This window comes from Dama dama, chromosome 22, assembly GCF_033118175.1.
Source record: "Dama dama isolate Ldn47 chromosome 22, ASM3311817v1, whole genome shotgun sequence".
Taxonomy (NCBI): Eukaryota; Metazoa; Chordata; class Mammalia; order Artiodactyla; family Cervidae; genus Dama; species Dama dama.
The window spans coordinates 11,339,660-11,357,784 of record NC_083702.1 but is presented as its reverse complement, the minus strand read 5'-3'; the positions used below and the strand labels follow the sequence as shown (position 1 = coordinate 11,357,784).

The following is an 18,125-nucleotide window of genomic DNA, read 5'->3' as shown; positions in this document are numbered from 1 at the left end:
TCCCCTCTGCTAGGCCCGCCCCGGGAAGGGCTAGAAGCCGGAAGCAGGCGCGGGAGAACGACTCGGAACTCAGCCGAGGGGATCCCCGGGGCGCGCCCTCGCTGCGCCCCCAGCCCGGCCGCGAGCCCTCCGCTAAGGGCCGGGGCCATGGGAGCTCCGCGCCGCCGGCCGCGCGTGTTCCCCGGGTCCCCGCCGGGGCCGTCGCTCCTACTCTTCCTCCTGCTCCTGCGCCCGCCGGGCCTCGGTCTCGCCTCCCCGAGGCTCTTGGACCACCCGGCGCCTGTGTGTTCCCAGGAGGTGAGATCGGACGCGTCCCGGGGGGTGGGGGTGGAGGGTAGGGGTAGCCGAGGATGCTGTCGGTCGGGCAGGCGGCCAGGGGCCGGGGCCGGAGTCGCGGGGTTTCGGGGGTTCGGAGGCTTGGGCACAAGAGCGGCCCTCCCTGGGCAGGACACGCGGAGCGTCAGGAGTTGCGCTGCGAGCCAGGGAAGAGACGGAGTTTGCTGGGAAAGATCGCGCAGCGCGGGTTTCACAACCTGGGCAGGAGTCCCGGCGGCGCCTCTGGGGGGAGCCCCAAACTCGGGGAAGGACTTGGGGGAGGCGCGCCGGCCGGAGGCAGGGCCTATGGAGGGCGAGGCGGGACCGGACCCGGTGCCAACCCCGGGAGAACACCCCTCCTCCCCCCGAGCCGGCGCCCAGGGTACCCCGCGGCCGCAGCGTATGGCGCACGAGCCCGGGGTCTGTGGGGCAGCTTCCGGGGAGAGTTGTAAGGGCAGCCCGATGACCCCTCCGGGCGAGCGCTGGGCACCGCGCAGACCTTCCAGAGGGCGCCCCCTCCGGCCGCCACTGCCCGCCCGCGTCTAGAGTCCCGCGGGGCCGTAGGCACCCGTCAGTTGCCCGCTGTGCCCACAGGAAGCGACTCGCCCACGCCCACCGCCGGGTAGTGGCCTTGGGGTGGAGGCCCGTCTTAAGGGAAAAGAGACAGATGGTGCTGGCCGCGCGCTGCCCTCTCCCGCCGCTCCTCGGCCCCCTCCCCTTCACCTCTGACCCTAAGAAATGACATTCCTTATCTGAGTCAGAGGATGTGGAACAACCAAAAGGGTATTTCTCCCTATCTAATTAATGTTGCAGAGGATTCATAAGAGGGTGAAAGGTCAGTGACTGTTTAGCAGAATCTCTCTTTAAAAAAAAAAAAAAACATGAATGATGTTGGGAAAGGTCCTTGTGACCCTCTACCCCTGGGCAGAGCAGGGGACCCGCTCAGCAGGTCCTACTTGGGGACTCTGCTGTCTGGGACTCAGTTCATTTTTAGATGGCCTTTTGCTGGCTGCCTGCAAAATACAAGGTCCTGAAACAACAAAGACACACCCGCTGATAACCGGATGTTGGGGCAGTAAATCACAGAAGTCAGCCAGGAGCGATGGAGTTCCAGGGAACAGAGAAGCTCCTGCTGCCCAGGTGCCCTTCCTGCAGAGAGGGCACTTGGGCAGCCCTCCAAGAAAGAGTCTGGAGCATTCCAAGAGGGGGAGGCCAAGGCCCGAGGGTGGGCAGGATGAAGAGGGGGAGGTCTGTGTGGCAAGAAAGTGGGAGAAGCAGCTACAAATGAGGGAGGGTCTCCACTGAGCTGGGCTGAAAGGGCTTGGCCTCAGTTGCTCACCCGGAGAAGGGGCTTGGCTTGATGTGGGGGAGGGGGCTGGAGAGGGACCCTGGGCAGTTTGTCTACACCTGCCAGGCTCTGCCTTCCCTCTGCCTCCTGTACATCTGGCCAGAGAACAGGACCCCACTGCCAGCTGGCTCCCCTGAAAAGAGAGGGGTTAGGCCCCCCAGATTCCTGTCCCTTCACTGGCGCTTCCATGGATGGAGCACCACTTAGTGACTTGACCTCAGAGGACCTGGCTTTGCAGCCTGACTTCACCACCTACAGCCCAGTGCCATAAGCACAGGCCGTGGGGGCTGACAGATGTTTGCGGACTGAAAAGAGGAAGGGGAGGGTGAGCAGGTGAATGACAACCAGCACTGCCCAAGAGGCAGCGATGGGTGGAGAAACCAACAGCTGATGCCAGCTGCTCGGAGTTAGCCAGGGAGCTGGTGCTCCTCAGCAAAAGAAGCCCGCCCGCCACAACCTGAGAGTAGCCCCCTACTCACCATGACTGGAGAAAGCCAGCTCATAGCAACAAAGACCCAGCGCAGCCAAAAATAAATAAATTAAAAAATTTTTAATATGTATTTTTTTTTAAGTGGTGAGCGGGTGATGGTACCTACCTCATAGAACTGTTGTAGATTCAATGAGATCTCCATACAAAGTGCTAATGATGCCTGGCCCAGGAGAGCTCAGGGAACACTGGCCACTACCACCTACCACCATCTTCATCATCGTGAGCGTCCCCTTCTGGGTTTCTGCAGGAGGTCTGATGTGGTGCTGTCCATAAGCTCACAAACAGTGTTCTGGTCCTGTTGTTGTTCCATCGCTCAGTCGTGTCCAACTCCAGGCTTCCCTGTCCTTCACTATCCCCCGGAGCTTGCTCAAACTCATGTCCATTGAGTCGGTGATGCCATCCAACTATCTTATCCTCTGTCATCCCCTTCTCCTGCCCTCACTCTTTCCCAGCATCAGGGTGTTTTCCCATGAGTCGGCTCTTCACATCAGGTGGCCAAAGTATTGGAGCTTCAGCCTCCAATGAGTATTCAGGACTGATTTCTTTTAGGATTGACTGGTTGGATCTCCTTGCAGTCCAAGGGACTCTTTTTTTTTTTTTTTAGTTGGAGGCTAATCACTTCACAACATTTCAGTGGGTTTTGTCATACATTGATATGAATCAGCCATAGAGTTACATGTATTCCCCATCCCGATCCCCCCTCCCACCTCTCTCTCCACCCGATTCCTCTGGGTCTTCCCAGTGCACCAGGCCCGAGCACTTGTCTCATGCATCCCACCTGGGCTGGTGATCTGTTTCACCATAGATAATATACATGCTGTTCTTTCAAAACATCCCACCCTCACCTTCTCTCACAGAGTTCAAAAGTCTGTTCTGTACTTCTGTGTCTCTTTTTCTGTTTTGCATATAGGGTCATCGTTACCATCTTTCTAAATTTCATATATATGTGTTAGTATGCTGTAATGTTCTTTATCTTTCTGGCTTACTTCACTCTGTATAATGGGCTCCAGTTTCATCCATCTCATTAGAACTGATTCAAATGAATTCTTTTTAACGGCTGAGTAATATTCCATGGTGTATAGGTACCACAGCTTCCTTATCCATTCATCTGCTGATGGGCATCTAGGTTGCTTCCATGTTCTGGCTATTATAAACAGTGCTGCGATGAACATGACTCTTGAGAGTCTTCTCCAACACCACAATTGGAGAAACATCCATTCTTAAGCACTCAGCTTTCTTTACAGTCCAACTCTCATATCTATACATGACAACTGGAAAAACCATAGCTTTGGCTAGACGGACCTTTGTCAGCATAGTAATGTCTCTGCTTTTTAATATGCTGTCTATGTTGGTCATGATCATTTCATGGCTGCAGTCACCATCTGCAGTGATTTTGGAGCCCAAAAAAATAAAGTCTCTCACTGTTTCCCCATCTATTTGCCATGAAGTGATGGGACTGGATGCCATGATCTTTGTTTTCTGAATGCTGAGCTTTAAGTCAACATTTTCACTCTGTTCTTTCACTTTCATCAAGAGGCTCTTTAGTTCTTCTTCAGTTCAGTTCAGTTCAGTCGCTCAGTCGTGTCTGACTCTTTGCAACCCCATGAATCGCAGCACACCAGGCCTCCCTGTCCATCACCAGCTCCTGCAGTTTACCCAAACTCATGTCCATCGAGTCAGTGATGCCATCCAGCCATCTCATCCTCTGTCGTCCCTTTCTCCTCCTGCCCCCAACCCTTCCCAGCATCAGGGTCTTTTCCAATGAGTCAACTCTTCGCATGAGGTGGCCAAAGTATTGAAGTTTCAGCTTCAACATCAGTCCTTTCAGTGAACACCCAGGACTGATCTCCTTTAGGATGGACTGGTTGGATCTCCTTGCAGTCCAAGGGACTCTCAAGAGTCTTCTCCAACACCACAGTTCAAAAGCATCCATTCTTCAGCACTCAGCTTTCTTCACAGTCCAACTCTCACATCCATACATGACCACTGGAAAAACCATAGCCTTGACTAGGCGGACTTTTGTTGGCAAAGTAATGTCTCTGCTTTTTAATATGCTGTCTAGGTTGGTCATAACTCTCCTTCCAAGGAGTAAGCGTCTTTTAATTTCGTGGCTGCAGTCACCATCTGCAGTGATTTTGGAGCCCCAAAAAATAAAGTCTGACACTGTTTCCACTATTTCCCCATCTATTTCCCATGAAGTAATGGGACCAGATGCCATGATCTTAGTTTTCTGAATGTTGAGCTTTAAGCCAACTTTTTCACTCTCCTCTTTCACTTTCATCAAGAGGCTTTTTGGTTTCTCTTCACTTTCTGTCATAAGGGTGGTGTCATCTGCATATCTGAGGTTATTGATATTTCTCCCGGCAATCTTGATTCCAGCTTGTGCTTCATCCAGCCCAGCATTTCTCATGATGTACTCTGCATATAAGTTAAATAATCAGGGTGACAATATACAGCCTTGACATACTCCTTTCCCAATTTGGAACCAGTCTGTTGTTCCAAGTCCAGTTCTAACTGTTGTTTCTTGACCTGCATACAGATTTTCAGGAGGTAGGTAAGGGGATCTGATATTCCCCTCTCTGAGAATTTTCCAGTTTGTTGTGATCCACACAGTCAAAGGCTTTGGTCTAGTCAATAAAGCAGAATTAGATGTTTTTCTGGAACTCTCTTGCTTTTTCTGTGATCCAGTGAATGTTGGCTATTTGATCTCTAGTTCCTCTGCTTTTTCTAAATCCAGTTTGAATATCTGGAAGTTCATGGTTCAGGTACTGTTGAAACCTGACTTGGAGAATTTTGCTAGTGGGTGAGATGAGTGCAACTGGAAATATAGTTAATCATATTATTTCTCTTGAATTGACCCTCTAAATATTCACATATTGTTTCTCCTATTTCTCCTTATTTTTGTTCTAAATTTGGAGAAATTTCCTGAATTTTATAGCCTAGTTTTTCTATGGATTTTTTTAATTTTCAAGGTTCAATTTTTTATTTTTAACTGAAGGATAATTGCTTTACAATCTTGTGTTGGTTTCTGCCAAATATCAACATGAATCAGCATTGGTATACAGGTGTCCCCTCCCTCTTGAAACTCTCTCCCACCTTCCCCCCCGACTCAGTTCAGTTCAGCTCAGTCACTCAGTCGTGTCTGACTCTTTGTGACCCCATGAACCGCAGCACACCAGGCCTCCCTGTCCATCACCAACTCCCGCAGTTTACCCAAACTCATGTCCATTGAGTCTGTGATGCCATCCAACCATCTCATCCTCTGTCGTCCCCTTCTCCCACCCTCAATCTTTCCCAGCATCAGGGTCTTTTCAAATGAGTCAGCTCTCCGCATCAGGTGGCCAAAGTATTGGAGTTTCAGCTTCAGCATCAGTCCTTCCAATGAATATTCCATACTGATCTCCTTTAGGATGGACTGGTTGGATCTCCTTGCAGTCCAAGGGACTCTCAAGAGTCTTCTCCAACACCACAGTTCGAAAGCATCAATTCTTCGGCACTCAGCTTTCTTTATAGTCCAACTCTCACATCCATATATGACTGCTGGAAAAGCCATAGCTTTGACTAGATGGACCTTTCTTGGCAGAGTAATGTCTCTGCTTTTTAATATGCTGTCTAGGTTGGTCATAGCTTTTCTTCCAAGGAGCAAGTGTCTTTTAATTTCGTGGCTGCAGTCACCATCTGCAGTGATTTTGGAGCCCCAAAAAATAAAGTCTGACACTGTTTCCACTGTTTCCCCATCTATTTCCCATGAAGTGATGGGACCGGATGCCATGATCTTAGTTTTCTGAATGTTGAGTTTTAAGCTAACTTTTTCACTCTCCTCTTTCACTTTCATCAAGAGGCTCTTTAGTTCTTCTTCACTTTGAAGGTTCGTTTTTATTTCTGCTTGTTCATTTTTCCATAGTACCCTGTCCCTGTCATATGAATACAGTGTCCTCTCTTATTTCTTTGAGACCATTGTAATTTTAATTTATCCTGCTCCCAGCATCATCATATTTCCTCCAAGAGCATTCTTTTAAGTTGAAGGTTTTTTTTAACCTATCTTCATACAAATCTGGTACTGGTTGGTTGTCTGAAAATATTCAAGCCTGAGGTTCTAAAAGCTGATTGGATGCCCTGTGGAACAGGGTGTGTGGATTAATGCTGGACTTACCATAGAGGTCAGGCTGGTGGTGACCGTGGCCTCCCAGATGTGGAAATCTGGAGGTCTTGTCTCTGGCTTGGCTGCCAGCGTCCTGAGCTCAGGGCAGGAAACGAGGTTCAGATGACGCCCAGCTCCTAAAGCCACTGAGAAAACAACAGTTCCTTTTGCCATGTATTGTGCCCACTTCTCGCCCGGCATCTCCTCAGTTGTCAGGAGAGCAAAGTAAGGGGGGAATATGGTCCCCCCAGGAGTGGCCCCAAAAGTGAGAGGGAAGGTGCATGCGTTTCAATTTTGAGTGTGAGCCCAGGGACACCGAAGCCCAGCTGGCAGATCTGAGTTCTTTCTCAGCTGTAATTACCTGCTTCTCTATTCCGCAGGGGCTGAACTGCACAATCAAGAACAGTAAGTCATGTTTTTTCCTTTTCTTGAGTTGCCCTGATGTGGCGCTGACCCCATACTGAGTTGACAAGGGACCCAGTCCCCAGTGGGAGGACCCCTAAGACTCGGGGCTGTTCCTGTCATCAGGGTTTTGGAAGAATTCTCTGGGGCGCTGCAGTACGACCTGGCGAGTCAGCAGTATGACCCTTTAGCCAGAGCTATCACCCGGCAGTGTGCAATATCTGGGGTGGGATCTTGTTTTGTGTTTTAATTCAAGGAGGAGGCACACCGTTCAGAAGTCCGTGCTCATTAGGGACCCAACACATAAAAACAAAGCAACTCTTACAACTGCCCCCTGTCTCCTGCCCACTTCCAACCACTGCTTCATCTCAAAGCCACAGGCGTGCTTTGTCATCTCTCCTGTAATGTCAGAGCTTTGCCATGACCCCCGAAGGGCATCAAGAGAGCTGTGAGCCCAGTTTTGGTCTTGGGGTCACGGCCTGACCATGAAGACTCCTGGACCCCGCCAGGCATCCTCTTTGGGCTGCATCTCTGTCCCTTAGAGCCCACAAGCCTCTGATTTCTGCCTCTCCTGCTCCCAGGTACCTGCCTGGACGACAGCTGGATCCATCCTCGGAACCTCACCCCCTCATCCCCCAAAAACGTGCAGACCCAGCTGCACTTCGCCAGCACGCAGCAAGGACACCTGCTTCCCGTGGTTCACATCGAGTGGACGCTGCAGACCGATGGTGAGTGGGCGTTCCGGGTGCTGCCCACCTCTGGATGGGTCCACAGACCGGGCCTCCCAGCCCTCCCATCAGACTCAGAATTGGGCTCCCGGCCCTGTGCTCAGACATAAGGGCCAGTTCAGAGAAAGGACCCGTCAGTTCAGGCAGTGAGTCCTTTTTCAGAGTTCTAGATGTTAACCCACCATCCTCCACGGAAGGCCTTTCTTCAGCCCCAAATCTTCATCACCCTGGAAAACACGTCTGATCATGAACCGTCTGACTGCAGGCTGGCCCTTCTGACAGCACCCCACCCCACCCCAGCCTCTTGGGGGTGGAGCTGTGTGCACTCCTGGGAAAAGTGGGTGACGAGGGTGCCCAGGCCTGTGGATGGCCGGGTGAGTCCCTTGCTGAGGCTCCTGCTATGTCCTCAAGGTCGAGGACCCCCCTCTGACACCCACAGTCAGTGTCCCCAGCAGCCTAGCCACAAATTTGCAAAGCTTTCACTTTTGGCCCAGGGTAAAACATCCTCGTCCCTCTCTAGCGAGGGGTAGCTGCCCAGAGGCAGCAGCTAACCCAGCCCAGAGGGAGCTGGAAGGAGCAGGAAGCAGGGGATAGACGGCACGCATAGCGGACAGGAAATGACCCCCCCACCCCCCGGCAGCTAGCCATCCTTGGTCTCACCTGTGCTCCTCTCCTCCCTTGACCTCCAGCCAGCGTCCTCTACCTGGAGGGGGCGGAGCTGTCCATCCTGCAGCTGAACACCAACGAGCGTCTGTGTGTCAGGTTTGAGTTTCTGACCACACTGAGGCATCATTACAAGCGGGTAAGAGTCCCACCAGGGTGGGCGGTGGTGACTGTGGAGAGTGGGGTGCGCACACATACTTACATGCACACACACGCATGCACCCTGCTCTTCCTCCCAATCTCATGTCACGGCTTGTTGTTGGGAAGGCGGCTTCCTTGGTCGGCGTTTGCCATCAGCCAGGGTCTCCTCCAGGAGGAGGGGCTCTGCCCAGCGCGGAGCAGCCATGGTTTCCAGCGCAGTTTCTGGTCCTTCTACTGCTCAGAGCCAGAATGGGTTCGTGTTTAGCTTGGTCAAGCGCTGATTCCCAGTGTGTAGTCCCAAGCCCGGCAGCAACACCTGGGGATTGCTAGAAATGCAGGTTCCAGGTACCCCCCCAGACCTCCTGAACCAGAGGCTGGAGTGTTCAAACGGCAGCAGTTAGTGGTGACAAGCCGTCCAGTTTATCCTGACACAGGCTCGTCTCAATTCTGCCGATTTACGACTGAGAAGTGGCCACAGGCAGAGCTCCCAGTAACACAAGCAGCAAAGACAGATCCCCTGTCCTGTGTTTAGTGAGGATGGGACCCCCAAACTACTGCCGGGAGGATGGAGAGGACCAGGGACCCAAAGCGGTCCACCAGGGAAGCTGGAGTCAGTGCGTCTCAGAAAAAGTTTGAGCAACAAACTTTTTTGTTTGTTGGCCAGAAAAAGTTTGAGCAACAACGACACTGTCAGGCCCAGGGGGTGGACGGGGGACCTCGTAGCCTCCCACTGTATATTCATGCTCCAGAGACCCTGCTTTCCCTTCCACGGGGCAGAGCCACGTAACAAGTGGTCTTTAGCTGCCCCTGGGTCCCAGCAGCCTGCAGCCCTGGAGTTGGAGAGGACTGATGGGGGAGGGGTACCTTCAACTTCCCCCACATTCTCTTGCCTTTGGCCCTGCTGTCTCCTGATGAGGCCAGAGCCAGGTGTTTTTAAACAGGCAGGAAGACCAGAAGAAACACAGAACAGGGTCACAATGCCTCTGACTTGGGAGCCTACACCGTGGTTGTTCTCTCCCTGTGTTGATGGATCCGTCAGGGGCAGGTGGAGAGATCTTTGGGCTCAGGTAAGAGCTGTGACCGTTTGACCTCCCCTCCTCCTGTCTCCTAGTGGCGATTTGCCTTCAACCACTTCGTGGTAGAACCCGGAGAGGAGTACGAGGTGACCGTCCACCACCTGCCTAAGCCCATCCCTGACGGGGACCCAAACCACCAATCCAGAAACTTCCTGGTGCCCGGTAAGAGCACCCCCCAGCCTGCCCTTCACCTCTCACTCTGTGGTCAGCCTGTGGAACCCACGGGACAAACAGGTACAGGAGCGGGGCTCCTTGGTGAGGGGCTGCAGCCTCCACTCCCTAAGGTGGAGTCCATTCTCTGTGGCACCAACTTAGTGTTGGCCCAAGACCCCAGCAGTTTTATGGGAACCGAGTCCTTCATCTGGCATTTCCTGACCAGAAAGTGTCGGGAAGACAGGCCTCTCCTGAGAGAGCTGTGGCCTCACTCCCCACCCCATCCCGGCCCTGGCTCCTCACTCTTGCCATGTCCCACCTGCATGTATCTGGCACCAGTCCCTCTTCCCCTGCTCCCTCCTCCTGGGAGGCTTGCCAGGCTCATCTTCCAAAACAGCATTTGATGCATCTGCACCTCCGGGTTCATCTCTGTCCTCCCCGGAGTCTCTGCCACAGTCCGCCTTTCTCATTGTCTGGAGCCAAGAGCACCTGAATGCCCAGCCCCTGGAGGACATGGCCTGGGCCTTACACCACCCTGGATAGCCTCCAGACCTTTGTGAATGGCCCTGTGTGTGGGAGGCGATTGGGAAATGCTTGCTGAGGCCATCCACATTGCTGGAGCACCCCTTGCACACACAAAACATGCACACACATGCACCCATGTATACACAGAGATGTGCATGTGCATGAAATTCACTCACGTACACGCATGCACACAGACGTGTGTGTGTGCGCGCGCATGTGCACACACATGTGCATGCATGTTCTGCTCACCCAGCTTTGTTTCCCCTTTTATGTCACTCCCCATTCCTAACATGCCAGCATCTTGACATAGTCGTGACATGATATCACAGTTTCCTTCTATGGTCCCTCCAGCTGGAATGGCATCCCCGGAGGGCAGGGACTTCGTCTCACTCCTGGCTATATCGCCCGGGCCTCACACAGCACCTGGCATGTACTAGGAGCTCCATAAGTATTTGTCAAATGAATGACACTCCCGGATCCCCCTCCTAGCCCCCCATCCCTAAAGCGGACTGACTTAGCCCCTGTCGCTCATAGTGATTCACGCCTGTCATGTCTTCTTAAACCAATAAAAATGCTGCAGTCAAGGAAATGGGGGGCCAAGAAGCCGTCTCCGGGGGAGCGGTCCTCACAGGGTCCCTGGGTGGGCAGTGCCATGGAATCACCTGGGAACTTGTCAGAAATGCAGCTTCCCAGGCCCACCCCAGACGGGGCTGAACCCAAGAATCCCATGAGCATATGTGGAAGTTGGGGAAACGTCACCATTTGCCGAGAGGGACAAAGCCCATCTCCCCTGAAGGGCAGAAGCAGGTCCAGGGAGGGAGCCCCCAGAGAGGGGGAACAGGAGTAGACCAGGACCCCTCAGTCCCAGAGCAAGTCTGGGGAGGGGGCTTCTGCCTGGATCTGGAAGTTTCTGGAGGGATGAGTGGTGAGATGGCCAGGGACGCCCCAGGCCTAGGGCCTCTGACCCGTGGCAGCGTCCATTTTGGGGCTCCTCTGAAGGGGCCACCTTTGGACAGGCTCCCAGAAAGCAGACGGTTGTTGCCTCTGGTGTTGGAGGTTCTGTAAGACGAGCTCTCCAAGGCAGGGGCTGACGGTTGCACTTCTCCCCGGTCCGCAGACTGCGATGACCCCAGGATGAAGGACACCACGCCATGCGTGAGCTCAGGTAACCGTGGGAGCGATCATGTGGGAGCTTTACTTGGGTCACACACACATGCACGCAGATACACAAGCATGCACACGTGCAAGCACACTCGCCCCCCCCCCTCGACTCCCGGTCACATTGTGCCCCATGGGATAGGCAGCCTGTGGGACCCCAACATCACCGTGGAGACCCTCGAGGCCCACCAGCTGCGGCTGAGCTTCACCCCATGGAACGAGTCCACCAGTTACCAGGTCCTGCTGCATAGCTTCCCGCCCGCGGAGAACCAGAGCTGCTTCCGACATGTCGTCGACATGCCCGTGGTAACTGCCCTCCCTGCCGCTTTCCTAACCCATCAGCCTGGCTCAGAGCACCCTCTCCACCCTCGAGGGCCAGGCGCTCGGGCTGGGTTTAGAGCATGTGACCTCCTTTCCTGTGTGTGCAGAAGTGAAGCTGGTGTGCAGTTGGAGAGTGGCTGGCGTGAGGGGGGTGTGTGGCTGGTGTGTAGATGATGTGTGGCTGGTGTGCGGTTGGAGTGTGGCTGGTGTACAGCTGGTGTGTGGCTGCGTGTGGCTGGTATGCAGTTGCTCTTGCAGCTGACAGGAGCACCCAGCCCTCTGTCCTCCCCTCCCCCACATTCTCCTGGTCCTCTTTCTGCTTCATTAATTTCATGATTGCAAAGAGGATTTGAAGACTGTACAATGTGGGCATGAGGACAAGGGGGGGTCAAGGTAGGGAGTAAGATGGAGCCAGGGTGGGGCCACTGCAGGACACATGCGTCTATCTCTTGATCCCCGGTGGCCCGGGCGTCTGATGAGGTCCTGGGGATGCAGTCCTGGGGACGGCCGCTCCTCCTGGAGCCAGACCTACAGCCCTTTTCCCCAGGAAGGGGGCCCCCGGGGTGCATCCCAGCCGGGGCCGGGGCCTCACCGTCCCTCCGCCCTGCAGTCCTCACAGGAAGCCGCCCAGCAGCGCTGCCACATCACGGTCACCCTGCCGGATTCCAGCTGGTGCTGCCGGCACCATGTGCAGGTGGGGAGCAGGGTGGGCCAGGGTGGGCGAAGGGCAGGGAGGCAGCTTGGGGGTCATGCTCCCCTGGACCCAGCACTGCTACCGCCTGGGGATTTCCTGCCCAGCCACCAGCCTCACCCAGGCAAGGTCCTCTGCCCCCTCCCACTGACGGGCCACCTGCCTGGCAGCCATGGAGACATCCTGGAGGGGCCAGTGGGTTCTTGGTGGGCCTGTGTCCCCCCAGCCTCTCCTCCCCACGTTCTGCCTCGCAGATCCAGCCCTTCTTCAGCAGCTGCCTCAACGACTGCCTCCGACACTCAGTGTCCGTGCCCTGCCCAGAGGTCCCACAAACCCCAGGTGGGACTCACAGCTGCCAGGAGTCACATGGAAGGAGGGTGGGCGAAGACCAGCAGCCCAAACTGCACTGTGACCCGGTCCAGGGGGGCAAGGGGCAGTTGTCCAGGCCTGTGTTGTGCAGCCTTAGAGAGAGACTCCAGATTGGACTCCTCACTGACTTTCGTTAGCTGTGTGACCTTGGGAAAAGCACTGAGCCTTTCTGATCTTCAATTTCTGTGACTGGAAAATTGGGGACTCTTTATTGTCATAGTTACAGTTAACACCATGTACTGAGTGAGCAAAGTGCTCTAACATGTCTGCTTTTAGTTCTCACAAACTCTTGAGTCATGGTACTATCTGACTAGTACTGTGTACTAGGTACTACACACTATAGTACTGTGGACTGTGCATTATAGTATAGGTACTGTGTACTAAGTGCTAAGCTCTATGTGCTGGGCACTATGCACTATAGTACTGTGTGCTATGTACTAAGTACTGGGTACTATGCACCATAGTATAGATACTGTGTACTATATAGTACTAAGTATATTTTACTGTGTACTATGTACTATGCAGTAAGTATTACATACTTGGTTCTGGGTACTATATACTATGTACTAAATGTGTACTATGTACTGTGCACTATGACTGCTGACAACTGAAAGTCTATCCCTGTTCTCCTTACAGACGCTGCTGAAGGTAAGGCTGACTCCTTCAAGGCTGAGGTGCCTCAGGGGCCACGGAGAGGTCCCTGCCTAGCGTGGTGTGGGGTCAGGCTGCACGAGGAGACAGCCCAGGGGAGCAGCCCGGGGTGGGCAGTGGGCAGGGCCCCAGGGCTGGCACAGCAGAGAGGACACCTGGGGTGGGCAGTGTGCAGGGTGCCAGGGCTGGCACAGCAGAGAAGACTCCCGAGGTGGGCAGTGGGCAGGGCCCCAGGGTGTCATACCACTCACACCACCCTCCCGCCACAGACCACACGCCCCTGTGGGTGTCTGCGTTCATCACAGGCCTCTCCATCCTGCTCGTGGGCTCCGTCATCCTGCTCATCCTCTGCATGACCTGGCGGCTACCAGGTAAGGGCGGGGCTGCAGCCCACCTGGGGTTTCCGGTCTCCCCCTCCCTCTTCCCAGACCCTTCTCCCCGTGCCAGCCCTAAGTCTGTGCTCAGGACCCCACACCCCCAGCCCTGCAGGCTGTTAATAAGTATCAGTCCCCCACCCCGGGCCCACTCTGGCCATGTTCCAAGCAGGAGGGAACATGGATCTCCAGGGTGGGGCTTGGCCTCTCCCTGCCCCTCCATGACCCTGATCTGGGTGGCTGTTCCCTCTGTGACCATGATTGGTGCAGGGGAAGATCACCAAGCCAAGCATGAGGCCTGTCGAGAGGGTACTTCCCCAGACGGTCCCTGGGAGGGTCCAGTGTCCGGGTCTTTCCAGGAGTCGGGAGGCTGTTCTTGAGCCACACATCTGACCTTTTCCTGAAGCGCCCACTCCTTAGGGCAAGGGAAGGACCTCATGGTTCTTGGGAGCAGCCCAAAGGTAGGGGTTGAAGGAGTCAGGTGCCAAATGCCCTCTTGGCCTCTGTGTGGCTCCAGGGAGTCAGCCCCACACCATGGGGTCCCTCACTGGGTCCAGGAGGGGAGGTCACCTAAGGACACTGGATCCCTGCATCACCTTCAGAATACAAAGATGCCGCAAAGGGTCTGGGGTCACCACTTCCGGAGATGTCTCGGAAGGCATGTGCCTCCTGCCAGGACAGGTCTGGGGAATGGGCTTTCCTTGAAAGGGGAGTCTGCTTGGGGGCGGCCACTCAGGTTGTAACCTCCTAGGCACCATTCTGGGGGCCCCAGCCCAGTCAGTAGTGCTGAATACTTGTGACCCAGCTGGTGGGTATGTTGGATGAGCCGGGCACTTAACCCACAGACCCATTTCACAGAGGAAGAAACCGAGCTTCAAAGACATCAGTACCTCCCCCAGGTCACACAGCAGTCGTGGGAGACGCAGTCTCCCCTCCAAGGCCCAGAGCAGCTAGGAGGTGCTCCTCAGCCCCTCCCGTGGTCAGGAGACGGTCTTGTAAAACCTGTGCTGCCTACACGGACACTTCTGGAGCAGTCCTTCTGGCCTTTCCTTTCCTTTCAGGGTTCCGTCAAGGAAAACATGAAGATGGCACCAAAGACACAGGTGGGCACTCCTGGTTTGGGCGGCCTGGCTTTAAGGGGAGGCTGTTCACATTGGCCTGGAGGAGCTCCCGGGTCAGTTCCTGTCCCTCGGGAGACGTCACCTGCTGGGGACCCACCTCTAGCCCCAGACGGAGGGACCTCAAGTAGCAGGGGGGCTGGGCTCAAGGCTAATCCCTGAACAAGAAAGGAAGGTCAGGGCCCCTGGAGAGCAGCTGTGTCCATGCCAGAGATAGGCCTTGGTGTCTTGAAGAAAAGCTAATTCTAACTAATGTGCAGGGTGTAGGCCAGGTAGGAAAGTGAGAGACACTCTTTTCCTTCAAGGCACAGGCTATTTTCCAGGCAGCCAGTGCAGCCTGGCAACTGCCTCAGGCATCTTCTGGGGTCTTAGCTGCATTTCTTGGGCTCGGGAGCCAAACTCAGCCTGTTTAATGTCCCTCACCAGCCGGCCAGGCCTGTGATGTGTGGTCAGCACTGAAATGCCTGAAACCACATCCTGGTTTCCTTATTTCCCCCAGAGATCCTGCCCACCGCCATCAGCCTGAGCCCCCCGCCCCTGAAGCCCAGGAAGGTCTGGATCGTCTACTCTGCAGACCACCCCCTCTACGTGGACGTGGTCCTCAAGTTCGCCCAGTTCCTGCTCACCGTGTGTGGCACCGAAGTGGCCCTGGACCTGCTGGAGGAGCAGGCCATCTCGGAGGTAGGAGTCATGACCTGGGTGGGGCGCCAGAAGCAGGAAGTGGCGGACAGCAACTCCAAGATCGTCGTCCTGTGCTCCCGAGGCACCCGGGCCAAGTGGCAGGCCATGCTTGGCTGGGAGGATGCCGCCGCCGTGCAGCTCCGCTGTGACCGCGGGCAGCCGGCGGGGGACCTTTTCACGGCGGCCATGAACATGATCCTGCCGGACTTCAAGAGGCCGGCCTGCTTCGGTACCTACATCGTCTGCTACTTCAGCGACATCAGCTGCGAGGCGGACGTACCCGACCTGTTCAACATCACCTCCCGCTATGCGCTCATGGACCGGTTCGAGGAGGTCTACTTCCGCATCCAGGACCTGGAGATGTTCGAGCCGGGCCGCATGCACCGCGTGGGGGCGCTAGCGGCCCAGAACTACCTGCAGAGCCCCAGCGGCCGGCAGCTCTGCGAGGCCGTGCAGCGCTTCCGCCGCTGGCAGGCCCAGCGCCCAGACTGGTTCGAACTGGAGAACCTCCGCTCGGCGGACGGCCAGGACCTCCAGTCCCTGGACGAGGAGGCCTTCGAGGAGGAGCCGCTGCCCGGAGGAGGGATCGTCCGGCAGGAGCCGCTGGTGCGGGAGCCCACTTCCCAGGACCACCTGCTGGTGGAGCTGCTCCTCGCCGGGGAAGGAGGGGGCGGCGTGGCACGGCTGGAGCCCCAACCCCGGCCCCCGGGGCAGCCGGCAGCCCCAACGCTCCAGACCATGGTGGTCCCGGTGGACAGGGCCCCTCGGGCTCAGGTAGTGGAGCCCGTCCCACAGGAGGTGGGCAGCGGCGCTGGCCGGCTGGCCCTGGTGGAGGGAGACGAGGCCTGCCCGCTGCTGGGGGGCCAGGGTCCCCGGCGGAACAGCGTCCTCTTCCTCCCCATGGGACGGCTTCCGCCCCCGCAGCAGAGCCCGAGCCTCCAGGATGTGCTCACGCCCCCCGAGGAGGAGCAGCGGCGGTCTGTGCAATCGGACCAGGGCTACATCTCCAGGAGCTCCCCGCAGCCCCCCGACGATGACGCCGACGACGACGGGGAGGGGGTTGGGGAGGAGGACGGGGGGCAGCCGCTGTCCCCCCAGGGCCTGGAGAGCCTGCGCAGCCTCCAGCTGCTGCTCTTCTTCCAGGAGCTTAGCAAGAACCCTGGCCTTGAGCCAGAGGGGCCGCCATTCGGGGCCCTCCCCCAGCCGGGGCGGTGAGTGAGCTCGTGTGTGCACGTGTGGGCTTGCGTATGTGAGGCCGCATCTTTAAAGGTAGCCAGCTTGACTGTTGGAGAAGGAAATGGCAACCCACTCCAGTAGTCTTGCCTAGAGAATCCTGTGGACAGCGGAGCCTGGTGGGCTGACTATGGAGTCGCACAGTCGGAGACAACTGAAGAGACTTAGCATGCATGCGTGCATTGGAGAAGGAAATGGCAACCCACTCCAGTATTCTTGCCTGGAGAATCCCAGGGACAGCAGAGCCTGGTGGGCTGCCGTCTATGGGGTCACACAGAGTCAGACACGACTGAAGCAACTTAGCAGCAGCTTGACTGTGTCCCCTTAGCTTTTCTTCAGGTGCCCATGTGGTCACCTTCCATCCCCGAGACCCCATGGCCGATTCCCAGGAGCTAAAGGACAGACCGTCTGCCTTTCCTTCCTTCGGCCTTTATCTTGGGTCCAGTATAGCCCTGACCACCAAGGAGCTGCTCCTCTAGTGAGAGAGTCGGGGCAGCACGCAGGGTGGGGGCAAGACATGGAGGCAGAAGGGGTGCCGGTTGGGGGTGGAGGGCAGTTGGAATCCTGAGTCTGGGGCAGGAGGGCAGTGGGGCAGAGTATAACCGAGCCTGCTGCGGAAGGTGAGCCCATGGGCCCAACTTGGGGAGGCCTGGGGGCCAGGCTGGGGTTGGGGCATCAGGCCCTGATGCTAAAGGCCGGGGCTTCTTTACCGGGATGCCCTGTTCCCTGCAGAGGAGGCTGTAGATCAGACACACCAGTCATTTTCGGAGAAAGACTGGATAGAAGTGAGTGTCTGAGCCCTGATGACCTCAGCAGGGCCCTCTCCCACTGGCCTTGGTCAGTGGGAGAGCTTTGGCCAAGGATTCTTCCAGGGTTGCGGGCTGAGCCCCTGGGCTATAGCATCCGGGCTCAAGAAGAACAAGGAGCACTCAGCCCTGTGCACGCTGGGGTCGCTCTAGGTTCTCTTTGCCTGAACCTGAGTCCTCCACTGTAGCTTCAAGCACCTGCAAGGAGGAGGGGGTTCTGAAATTCAAGGAGAAATCAGATACCGCGTGTACTCGTGTGCGTGTGTGAAAGTGAGCTTATTGATAAAAGAGTGAATAAATTTTTAAACTCTGATTAGAGTTCCTGGCTCTCACTTTGAGTCACATGTTATAGAGGTCAGGAGGTTCCTGGCTGCAGAGGCCTTTCTCGTGGTGAGGTTGTGCCTGGTAGCAGCAGGCTGTTGAGGCCCAGGTCCTGGACAGTGCAAGGTCCACACCAGCCCCGCACAGCAAAGGACCAGGCATGGGCGTGCTACAGGCTGACGTCCATGCGCGCCCCCCCCACATCCCTTGGTTGACACCTGGTCCCCAGTGTGTGATGGTGTTGGGGAGGGCTTCTGGGAGGAGGGAGGGGTGTCGTGGGGTGGGGTCCCATGGATGGGATAAGTGCCCTTGTAGGAAACGCTACAGAACACTGTCCCCTGCTGCCATGCAAGGACACTGCGAGACGGCTGTCTGTGAATCCGGAATCTGCTGGCACCCTGACCTTGGACTTCCAGCCCT

General features: G+C 56.0%; 1 protein-coding gene across 1 annotated transcript; it reads left to right on the top strand.

Annotated features, from left to right (window-relative positions):
- The first annotated feature begins 39 nt into the window (after positions 1–39).
- Positions 40–17,702, top strand: IL17RA (interleukin 17 receptor A). Its single transcript, XM_061124629.1, has 13 exons — positions 40–297; positions 6,675–6,699; positions 7,278–7,424; positions 8,114–8,226; positions 9,340–9,466; positions 11,100–11,147; positions 11,283–11,446; positions 12,072–12,155; positions 12,407–12,491; positions 13,158–13,169; positions 13,442–13,543; positions 14,608–14,649; positions 15,164–17,702. Exons 1-13 carry the CDS (start codon positions 148–150, stop codon positions 16,558–16,560), a joined length of 2,496 nt encoding a protein of 831 aa, XP_060980612.1. The 5' UTR covers positions 40–147; the 3' UTR covers positions 16,561–17,702.
- Positions 17,703–18,125: the final 423 nt, after the last annotated feature.